Here is an 11,865-nt window from a genome sequence, read left to right as displayed (position 1 = left end):
TACTGCCCACAATATAAATTATTTCTAGTATGTATATACTGACAGTTATGTGTGTGATAAGTAAGTATGGGACAGATAATGTCTCCTCCATATCTGTTGAATTATAATATAATACCATATGGAATTCCTTATTCCACAGCCCCTACTAAATGAAGTGTGGGCACGACCAGAGTACGAGCAGCTCAATTCTGAATTCAACTCACTTTTTCTGTGGGTACTGTGTGTGTTTATGGGGAATAATACAGTGACCCAAGATTTGTCAGAGGTCCCAGTTTTTCTCCAAGAACACCCCTTGTTATGATCTACAGACAAATTCCATGTGTTTGTCATGTGATGCTATTCTTTATTATAATTCACCTTGAGAGCATGTGCTATATACAGTAGCCAGTAGAGAATAGTAAATATTATATAACAGACCCTGCAACTGCAGAAGGGCCCCTTGGGAATAGGGGGTCTAGTCTGTGGGACAGGGCCAGAACTAGGGGTAGGTGGAGGAGTCATGGGCCTAGCTGGGAGTGGAGGTACTAGCAACGTTCCTACTCCTAGTACAGACCCTTGAGTCCGTCCAGTCCCACTCATGATCCCTATCCTTCCTGGTGCTCACTCATCTCTCCCCTCTCTTCCTCATCATCACCAAGTGCATATATGTGCGAGGATGGAGCGAGGTGTTGGCTGAGTTACCACTACTGGCCCAATACTGCTTTATAATACTCCATCTTTATATCCCTTTCTGCTATAGTATTTTGCCAATTCTGACAAATGTCACAGGGGCTTTTGTGAGATGCCATGTGTGGTCACTATTTAATGGTCTGTGGGGGACTATTTGGGCCTCAGTGTACTTGAAATGCCAGGGCCTATTTGGATTCCCAGTCCAGGCCTGCAAGTGGGCCTTAATGCGCCTATTTATTCATAGGATTCTTTTTGATAACTATAGTAACACCACAGAACTTAGATGTCCTTGTAGGTTAGAGATGTCAGACCACCAGTTTTTGTGGCCTACAATTCCAACATCTCCTCCATCTTTTGCTGTTGTAATACTTTAAAAAAATCTCTGCAGTCCAGGATTGCTGTTGAATGATGAGGTGGCCATACATACGAGGTCACCAAACGAGCCAATCTCTCTCCAATATTCCCTCCTTGAGGTGATCGATATCGTTCTGATCTGATCATAGGCCCTACGGCCCAACAATTAGATCACAATGGAAAGAATATGGGTGTTCGGACTGAGGATTTTTAAACCTGGCTGATAAACACTGGCCGATATAATTGGCCAGACATCGATCCGGAGAAGTCTTTCAGAAGGCCCCATTCACTGCCCAATAAGCTGCTGACTTAGCTTTACAGTGCAACAAGTGGGACAAACCTAACATTAATACCAAGCATATCTAAGAGTGTCCATTTTTAATGTCATGATTCTCTCTGCTACTGAGGACCCTAGGCCGATAGTCTCTGCTTTACCCTGCTGGTGTTCCCATCTCTGTTCCAGAAGGCTTTGGGTGCATAAGGCATCCTCCCAAACTTATTCTGATAATTAAACATTGTTGTCTCTAGGCAAAGTAGCTGGTAGATTACACAAAGTAATTTCCCCTTTAGAAAAGACAATTCTGAGCATTAACTGCTTCTCTTGTCTGTCCGCTTACAATATCCATGCCACCCACCAAGCCTGGAGAAGCCTATTCATTGCTCCTTCCAATGGGCTGGATCCTTCTTCTTTCCGCAGTCAATGTCTTTGTCAGGTCACAGGTTGACTTGGGGCATCTCCTCGACACTGATTAGCTTGTAGCTCTGCTTCATTAGCTCAGACCTGCTCTGATTGGTGGGATCATCTAGCCGGGGCTCAGGTGACATCACACTGGTGGGAATTTAAAAATGAGAAAAAAAACATGAACTGTTGCATTGCAACACTCCAACCTTAAGTGATTAAATAAGTCTGAGCTGCTCATAGGATGGACGATGTCAGAATAAAGACATCCAAGAAGAAATCCATTGAGTATCATGAGGTCTATTCAGAAATTGGTACCGTCACATCAACCGCGGGTAAGCGCTAATAACCCATCGGGCTTTTTTTTTTTATCATTTTCAATTAATGTATTTATTAGATTCAATTATGCTAATTACTGTTTTTATTTTTAAGGTTTAAGTAAAATACTACTTTAAGTAAATACATTTTATTTTTAATACATGAATATTGTTTTATACGGCAAAATGCACCCTTTTTGTTTGAGACATTTTAAATGATATTCATTTCGATTTTCCAAAGAAAAAAACTTGTGAGATTATTTCAAGAAACATTTTTGAAATTTGCAATTTAATAAAATCCCATTTTATACATAACAGCACAATACAATATTTTTACTTTGCCAAATTGTTAATGTAAATGACGTTTCTGACCTACAAGTGCTACGACAGGGAAATTTAAATTTATGTTTTATGCAAATTTAACACTTAATAGTAAAGGAAAAAAATATATATATACCGGTATGGGTGGGATCCATTATTCAGAAACCTTTTATCCAGAATGTTAAATGTTTACATGATTTTCTAGAAGACTTAAGGTATAAAGATCCAAAGAACGGAAAGATCCATAATCTGGAAAACTCCAGGTCCCGAGCATTCTGGATAACAGGTCCCATAACTGTATAGTAAAGCTTCTGAGATTTATAAGCTCCTGCGAGTTATGACGATTATCATAGTTCGCATATACAGTATAATATTATAGGAATGATAATAAATTATCATTTGAAAAAATAATTATTTTGCCTAAAATAAAATGCTAAAAATCCAAAACATGTATGGGACCTGTTATCTGGAAAGTTCCATAACTTTAAGTCTACTGAAAAATAATTTAAACATGAAATAAACCCAATAGGCTGGTTTTGCCTCCAATAAGGATTAATTATATCTTAGTTGGGATTAATACAAGTGACTGTTTTATTTTTACACAGAAAAATTTAACAACATTTTTAATTAATTACTTAAAATAGAGTCTATGGTAGATGACTGTCCTGTAATTTGGAACGTTATGGATAACAGATCCCATACCTGCATATGTTTCAGTTTGTACATGTAATGTAATTTTTTTAATATCCCCAAAATTAGTTTTTTTTTTTTTTTTAAAAAAAAATTAAAAAATCCAGTGCTAAATTTGTGAGATCTTATGCGTTTCTTAATTTTCTTATATATACTATGATATGGATGATTGCTCCATAATTAGATTAAATAACATCACATAATTAAGAAATAACAGCCCCTACTACACTCTATTTAACAATTTAACAGTTTGCATTTTTCCTTTCCCGGTTTTAAATTTTCACAGAACTTACACCATTTTGAAACGGTCCCCTGATAAACATAAAATTGGGTTTCCACTGTCTTTAAAAAATTTCAATTACATATGTTTCAGTTTTATTTAAGATTTTCGTGTCTATGTCTACAAAATGTTTCAAAAATTGAAATTTAAAAATAAAGGTTTCTAGATTATTCAAAATCCTCCTTTTACGTCATGAAATGATTAAGAAGGTAGAATTTGTATCTGTTGATTTAGGGAGTTATTTACTGCAACTCAAATTTATTTAATCTTTTTATTAAACCAAGCTTGACCAAACTCGAATTTACGATTTTATCTTATTTATCAATAAAATAATTTAAAAAAGTCAGGAAAAGACTTGATAAAATAGAGCGAAACCTTGAATTGTAAAATATTTTCAGATTTGATGCCCGAATTGCTCGATTTTTTTCGGGTTATCGCCTGAAAACTTGAATTTTTCCGATTAATGGATGAAACCCAGTGCAGATCATGATAACGTCAAATTGTAAAAGTGTTATTGAGTTCTACATGACCTCGGCAGGTTTGAGATGGCGGATTTTCGGATTCTGACTTTTTGCTTTGAATTTTTTTTTCCTCTAAAAATTTGAGTTTTTGCCCCAAAAAATAGAGGTTTATAAAATAACCCCCTTAATGTTAGCTACATTATAATCGCTTTCTAAATATAATTTTTTCGTGTAATGATGAATACAAAAAAATAAGGTTGAAAAATAAATTGCTCAATTTTTCCGTTAAGCCTAGGGTTTAAACCCAATGGTTTTGTTTTTTTTAACAAGTTCTATTCCACTGGAATAGTGAATGAATAAACCATAGCAAAATAATGCATTGTACAGGTATGGGATCCGTGATCCGGAAACCCATTATCCAGAAAGCTCCTAATTACGGAAAGGCCGCCTCTCATAGACTACCTGTAATCCAAATAATTCAAATTTTTAAAAATGATTTCCTTTTCTGTGTAATAATAAAACAGTCGCTTGTACTTGATCCCAACTAAGATATAATTAATCCTTATTGGAAGCAAAACCAGCCTATTGGGTTTATTTCATGTTTACATGATTTTCTAGTAGACTTAAGGTATGAAGATCCAAATTATGGAAAGATCCATTATCTGGAAACCTCTGACCATTCTGGATAACAGTCCCATACATATATATTCATTTAGTTGAGAAAGATTTGTATTCTATTAGCATGCTGAAAACTGTTCCAAGTCCAATTTATTCTTCGGATATTGATATTTAAGATATGACTCTTATTACAAGTCCTTTCTTCTATTTACTACTCAGATTAGAATACAATATGTGGCTTTAGTGGGGCAACTGTTGGAGGACAGAACTACAGAATCCATCAGGCCAAACAAACACCAATACAGAACTAAAAATATTTTCCATTGCGCTCTTCGAGTATTTCATTTGCTGTTTATGTATATTTTATGAATGTAGCCATTAAATTAATATTTCTTTTAGTTTTTAGATGGTGCCTCTGGGGGAATGAATTGATGTATAATCATAACTTGCATTTCTGGGTAGAACTTATTCTAGACAACTGCATCCCCTGGTAGCGCCAACCTTTTCTTTTTAATCTTTGGAACATACTGTAAGGTGCAGATTTATCAAGTCGAAGTGAAAATTTGAAATAAAAAAAAAATGAATTTTCGACTTATTTTCGTGTACTTCGACTATCGAACAGGCTACAATTCGATTTGAAATTGAAAAAAATTTAAATAGTCAAATCTAAAACCTGCCGACTTGCTGATTTAGCCTATGGGGGACTTCCTAGAACCTATTATCCCGATATCCAGAAAGCTCCGAATTACGGAATGTCTGTCTCCCATAGACTCCATTTTATCCAAATTTTTAAAAATCATTTCCTTTTTCTCTGTAATAATTAAACAGTCGCTTGTACAATTAAACAGTCGCTTGTACTTGATCCCAACTAAGATATAATTAATCCTTATTGGAGGCAAAACCAGCCTATTGGGTTTATTTCATGTTTAAATGAATTTCTAGTAGACTTAAGGCACGAAGACCAAAATTATGGAAAGATCTGTTATCCGGAAAACCCCAAGTCCCGAACATTCTGGATAACAGGTCCCATACCTGTACTTGATTCCAACTAAGATATAATTAATCCTTATTGGAGGCAAAACCAGCCTATTGGCTTTATTTCATGTTTATATGATTTTCTAGTAGACTTAAGACTTATCCAGAAAACCCGGGTCCCGAGCATTCTGAATAACAGATCCCATACCTGTACTTCGAAATACTTTGTTTCGAATTCGATTGAATGCAATAAAACGTCGTTTTCGAACGATTCGAATACAGCCTATTCACCCGAAGTCAAAAACTTTGATTTTTTAAATAAATTTCGATTGGTCTTTTTCTATTCGGATTTCGAAGTTATGGGAGTTAAAAAAAAAACTCCCATTACGTTGAAATTCGACCCTTGATAAATCTGCCTCTAATTGTATTTATAGGATTATTATTATTATTTATGAAGCACCTGATAGAGGGAATAGCGCAGGCTGCTCTTAAAGAATTTACATATAAATATGATTTATTTAGTTGTTCCGGAATGGGAAAGGCAAAATATTTCCATACATAATTTAAATGTTGAAGGGGAGACAGGGCACTTTTTGATTTTAGTTCTTGAACAAAATATTGGCAAGAATTCTAAATTCCATGAAATATTTCTGCTACAAGGAATTTTTGTGGATGGGTTGTGTTAAACAATGTCACCCCAAGCATTTCGGGTGTTTAAATACCGGTTGGCAATGGCACATACTGGGGAGCCGCACTCCTGCTATTGATTTCCAATGACACAATCTTGGTAAAATGGATTAGATTCCAGTTTCTAATGATTCTCAATGACGTCTCAGGCTGAAATCAATGACTGCACAGCAATTCCTTACTTGCCACCTGATTGCTCCCTTGTATTACAGGGAATAATGTTCAGTTATCCTTTGACATTTATTTAAACATTGGCTCTTTTTTCAGGGCTTCCAATTTTAAAAAAACCAGTATGATGGTGGATTCTGTGTTCTAAAGTGCCAATATTTTTATCTTTTTGTTTCTTTTATGTAATCTAGTGTAAAAACTGCTATTATGTTGAAAACTAGAACAAAATAAAATGTAAATTCCCAAATTCTCAGAAGAGTTCACATGAATTTGTTTCAAGGGCTTTACGAATCCTTTAACTACTGAAAATTGAAAAAGTAATTATTTTTTAAAATGTATTAATAGAAAAACAAACCATTTTGAATAGTAGTTTTACAAAGAAATTAAATAAAACGCTGAGAGAAGTGCAGGGAAGTTTTAATTAGGGATGTGCCAAATCCCTAATTCTTTCACAAAAGATTTGGGGAATCTCAAACAATCCCGTGTTAATTTCAGAATTTTTTTTTTTTCAAAATTGACATTATTTGATAATAAAAATATTTGTGCTTAGTTGGCCATTTGTGATATGCCCAGAATTTAGTTTTAGGAGACATTTGACTACACAGATAAATAGAGGCCCATTTACCGACTTTCTCATTTTAGCAGTTTTAGAGGTTTTGGGAACCACGAATAAACGAATTTCCTCTAAAATCATCAAGTTCTCTGTAATTTATTAGAAGAACTGAATTTAAAAAGCACAAACTAAATAAAATACAAAAACATCGAAACAAATTTTTTCAAACAATTACTAGCAAAAAAAGTCAAAATGAATAAAAAAAGTCCAATAGGATCAGCGCAGCCCCCATTTACTTCTATGGGACCTCGTCTGCTTTGACTTGGTAAAGTTTTGTATTAGTGTTTTTCATGATTTTTAAATTTTAAACATCTTGAATTTTAGGAGTTTAGGAGAAATCTAAAAAAAAAAATTGAAAAAATTCAATTAGTGAAAGAAATAGAAAATTGAATGTTAGTAAATAGGCCCCACAGATACTTTACCTTCCCGTCCATCAAGGTTAACCCTTTAATGTATCTCTAGAGCAGACAATGTAAAATGTTATCCTAACTTTTTGGGGGTATTATGAAATATGGTGCCTACTCTCTTCCTTGGTACATGGATCCAAAATGAATAAAACATATGTAGGTCCACTAGCCAAGTTATTACGCACTCTGATAACCCACTCGTTGTATGTCAGATTTGGAAGCCTCAGCTGCCTGGAGGGAGTTGTAGTTCAGCTAATGGGCTGTGAATGGGATTTCTCTGATGTTCTATTGATATTCATTACAGGCTATTGCATTGATTTGCTGACAATGTGTTTGTATTTCAGATCTCGACAGCTCGTATAAACCATTTGCGGATGTTTCCAGCGCAGAAGGCAACTCGCTATTGTCGACCAGCCGACACATCCCTCCCCATTACCCAACTCCTACTCGAAGGCGACACCGCACAACATTCAGTCAAGAGCAACTGGATCATTTGGAGACAGCCTTTAGTAAGAACCATTACCCAGATATCTACTGTCGGGAGGAGCTGGCCAAGATCACTAAACTAAACGAGGCCAGAATACAGGTGAATATACACAAGCCAAATAAATAAACTGTTGTGTAAGAAAGTGATCCCCAACCAGTGTCTCATGAGCAACATGTTCCTCACCAACCCCTTGGATGTTGCTCCCGCTGGCCACAAAAAAGGTGATTTTTTTTGAATTCCAGCTTTGGAGGCAAGTTTTGGTTGTATAAAAACCAGATGTCCTACCAAACAGAGTCTCCTGTAGGCTGTCAGTCCACATAGGGGCTACCAAAGATCATTTTTCATGCTTGTGTTTCTCCCCAACTCTTTTTAGTTTTGAGTCTGGCTCACAGGTAAAATAGCTTGGGGACCCCTGGTGTAGCCGAATCAGTAAAATCTACATAGCACTGAAATAAGATTTGCTCACTTTTGCTTTCAAATGTTCAAATTAAAATCTTGATATCCACCCCATGGTTGATAAATAATATGACTGCCCATGGAAATCCACGTGCAACACAGATGTTAGGATCCAAACTCCTGACTGTTTTTTAGAGGTACCAGGATCATTACTGGGTACAGAAGAGACCCAGATACCAGTCCCATAACAATATAAGATATTCAGTAGTAATCATACACATTTGACCTGTGCATCCTTCTCACCATCTCTTTCCTTTTGCCAATCCATGGCCCACTCTGCTCCATCTCTTCTTTTTCCTGCTCTTCTCCCCCTTTTATCTGTCATGTCTCTTTTTTTCTTCCGTTTGATTTTCTCCCCTTCATTTTACTTACCCTTTCACAATCAACAAGGATTAAGAATGGTTACTAGTGTAGGGCATGAGAGGGGCAAATCGGGTGACCAGTTAGGGTGAGACTTTGGGAGAGTGCCTAATTTCTCTATTAGATATTCTGATATACCCTATTAAATATCAGGTAAGTTGATATTTGGGACAAGTGCTTATATTTAGCTGTTAATATTATTGAACAACACTATATCACATTTTTAAATATACCTTATCAGCTATGGGGAACCCTGACCAAATGTTGGACATCAATGCAAAAAAGCCTAAAAACCACTGGTGTAGGAGTAGTAGTCCAGCTGCATGTTTCCATGTGTCGTGTCCAATTTGGGTGCACTAGTGTCCAATTCAGCGCGCCAGGGTCCAATTTAGAGTGCCACGTTAATTGTGGGCTGAGCTCAGTGGTCCAGTTCAGGAGTGGGCCACGGCCCGGCGGTTGGGGACCACTGCTTTTGGTAAAGAGCCACGTCTAGTATAGGTTACAATCATGATCTTATTATATCAAAATTTGAATGTTTTGGAATAAGTTACCATTAGTAAATAGCGTATTGTATTTGTCAAATGTGAATTTAAAGTGAAATTGTCCTTTTAAACTCCACAGGTGTGGTTTCAGAACCGTAGAGCAAAGCACCGCAAGCACGAGAGGACATCGCAGAAATGCACAGTGCCGAGCAGCATGTTAACCTGCGGCAGCCTCATGTCCGGCATGTGTTCCATGTCCCCTCCTTCTCGCCAGTACCAATATCCCCATGCTCTCAACCATATTCCACGCTTCTCATCCATGTCCTCTGCAGGGTATCACCCCCCATCAGCCGTCAGTCAGTTCACCTGCCCAAGCAATCACCCCCACTTGCAGCCCACCGGCCCCCCATCTCGGCAGCATGACGACTGGTACAATTCCCTTCGCTCCATCAGTTCTCCTGGCACCGGCCTGTCCTCCTCTATGATCACTTTAACTCCAGTCACTGCTCTCGACCCCTCCACTCACTGGAATTAACTCGTTTTCTGTTCTATTAAACGCTCTTCCTAAAAAGACCACGGGTTGTGGTCCTGTAAAATGCTGTAAATTAATGTTGTAGAAATAAAGGAAATACTTAAGAGTTTTACTGTCCATGATGTGAGAGCTCTGGCTGAACTATAAACATCCCTCCATCCCTATCCAACAGCCCAAGTAGAACATTCATGTTTCCAGAAATACCACTGAAACGTAAAGGGGAAGTTTGTGTTCAACTTGACTTAGTATTATGCAGACAGGATGATTCTCTTTATATTTTTATGGGGTAGTGAGTATATAAAACTATTGAAAGTCACAACTGCTGGTAGTTTTATCAGTCACCACTGGGCCCCCTATATCTTCTAGGCCTCCTGCGGTTGCAGGGTCTGCTTTCTATAGTTACGCCCCAGTATGGGGTCCTTTTGAGACACACAAATCTATTCCTCATTTCTGAGAAGTGTAAATGTCAACCCTCAAAGCAAGTTAATAAAAAATTCCTTGTAGAAGCAGTTTACATTATTTTTTTCTAGTTTTCAAGATATTAGCCATTTTAGCATCAGCTATTACACTGGTATTATTATTGTTAATATTATCAATGTTTCTGAATGAGAGTAGGACAAGATGAAGTAGATAGAATTGGGAAAGCCAATTTTAAAAACTCTTCAACCAGAAGAACCCAATGAGGTCTACCCAATGGTAGAAGAGTCTTTCTTTGTCTACATCTGCCTTGTAATGATGAGTGAGTAAAGAAAAGCCTCTTGCTTTACAACTTACTTCCACGCAAGAACATAAACCTGCCAGTAGATTAGTGGAAGGGTCACTCTTGGCAACAGTCTGGTCCATACAATGTTTGGTGAAGTCTGGTGACCCTCACAGGAGCACATTCTAACACCCAGAAAATACCCAACCACTTATCACTACCGCTATCAGAAGAACAATACATTTCCTCCTTAACGTTAAAGGGCAACAGAAACTCACCCTTATTATTTGTCCTATACACATAGGGCCTGTGTAAATATATGGCCTCGCTACTATTCACCTACACACTTGAATGGCGCTCGTCTTTGCCTGGACAACCGACATGTTTGCTCTGGAAGCAGCATGGAGACCAAGGAGATCGCTCCAGCCCTGAATCCACATATCTCATTATTATTCTTCATCAAAGAGGATTAAATATATTTATTCAACATGGAGAGAATTCATTCATAAACAAATACTTCTTTTTTTTAATTAAAGGCATCATTTAATTCTCATTCAACACAAGCACTGTATCAAAATGTTTGCTTTGCATATAAAAAGGCACTGAAACAAGGTGTTTTCTTTCTGCTTACGGTAGATAAACCCATAGACTTTTCTACAGTGACCATGTTCCCAACAGGCAGCCTCACAGGTATGACATAATGACATCATCAAACACTGACATCACAGTTTGCAAAGAACTATATTATAAACCATAATACTATCTAGTCTAGTCTAACACTTACTTTTACAAGATGGATTTACATAATCTTTATGTCTGGAAGTTAGTAATAGACACTTGCTACACTCCTCATAGGATGTAGGTTAAAGGGCCACTAAAACTCAGGTATATTTTTATTCACATGGAAATAAATGTGAGTATTAAAACTTCACTGATCCAGTCATTTGACCCTTGGTCAGAATGAACGGACATTGAGGGAAAAGTCATCTCTGGTATCTCCTGGTTGATTGGTAACCTCTCAAAAGTCCTAAAGAAGGCCATTGGCTAGCTATAGTAATGAACTGGTGTTATTCCTTGGAATAAATATGTCAACCAGGCATGTGGCACATATTTTAGGCAGCATGGCACGGGGACACCTATGTACCTCCTATAACTATTGTACTGCATTCAGAGGGAAAGCAAAGAACCTTGCACTCCATCATGGAGAATGAAGACCTTTGCTCACTACCAATGGCCTGGCTTGGGAAAACATGACGATTTGCCCGTTGCACCCTGTCCTGCCAATCATAAATGACCCCTATAGTCATTCGTTGATTTGTGTTCTAGTGGCCCTTTAATAGAAGATTACGTAAATCCTTCAAAATAATACTGAAAACAATGGGCAAGGAGCAGAGCTTTCCTTAAATGGAAACTGCAAAGTTTGATGGGGGAACAAGACAACAGAGGACCCCCTGCTACAGTTTGGACCTTAAGTTGGGTCCATATTGCAGCAGGGATAATCCAAATTTTACTACTTGGTGGATTCATTTGGAGATATCTCTGCTCTGAACCAATAACAGATCTGTACTACTAAGGAGTAGCCTCACCTTTAAGGTTGCGGGATGACTTT

The 11,865-nt window shown here is 37.2% G+C and overlaps 1 protein-coding gene across 1 annotated transcript; it reads left to right on the top strand.

Moving 5' to 3' along the window:
* The first annotated feature begins 1,801 nt into the window (after positions 1–1,801).
* Positions 1,802–9,559, top strand: LOC108716419 (homeobox protein prophet of Pit-1). The gene is made up of 3 exons (XM_018262537.2): positions 1,802–2,037; positions 7,584–7,825; positions 9,164–9,559. Exons 1-3 carry the CDS (start codon positions 1,947–1,949, stop codon positions 9,557–9,559), a joined length of 729 nt encoding a protein of 242 aa, XP_018118026.1. The 5' UTR covers positions 1,802–1,946.
* Positions 9,560–11,865: the final 2,306 nt, after the last annotated feature.

This window comes from Xenopus laevis, chromosome 5L, assembly GCF_017654675.1.
Source record: "Xenopus laevis strain J_2021 chromosome 5L, Xenopus_laevis_v10.1, whole genome shotgun sequence".
Taxonomy (NCBI): Eukaryota; Metazoa; Chordata; class Amphibia; order Anura; family Pipidae; genus Xenopus; species Xenopus laevis.
The sequence above is the reverse complement of the archived record's forward strand: the minus strand, read 5'-3'. Positions and strand labels throughout refer to the sequence as shown.

Coding starts and splice junctions, on each gene's coding strand:
- LOC108716419 (XM_018262537.2), top strand. CDS start 1,947: ATGGACGATGTCAGAATAAAGACATCCAAGAAGAAATCCATTGAGTAT. Junction 2,038..7,583: donor TACCGTCACATCAACCGCGG/GTAAGCGCTAAT, acceptor TTTGTATTTCAG/ATCTCGACAGCTCGTATAAA. Junction 7,826..9,163: donor TAAACGAGGCCAGAATACAG/GTGAATATACAC, acceptor TAAACTCCACAG/GTGTGGTTTCAGAACCGTAG.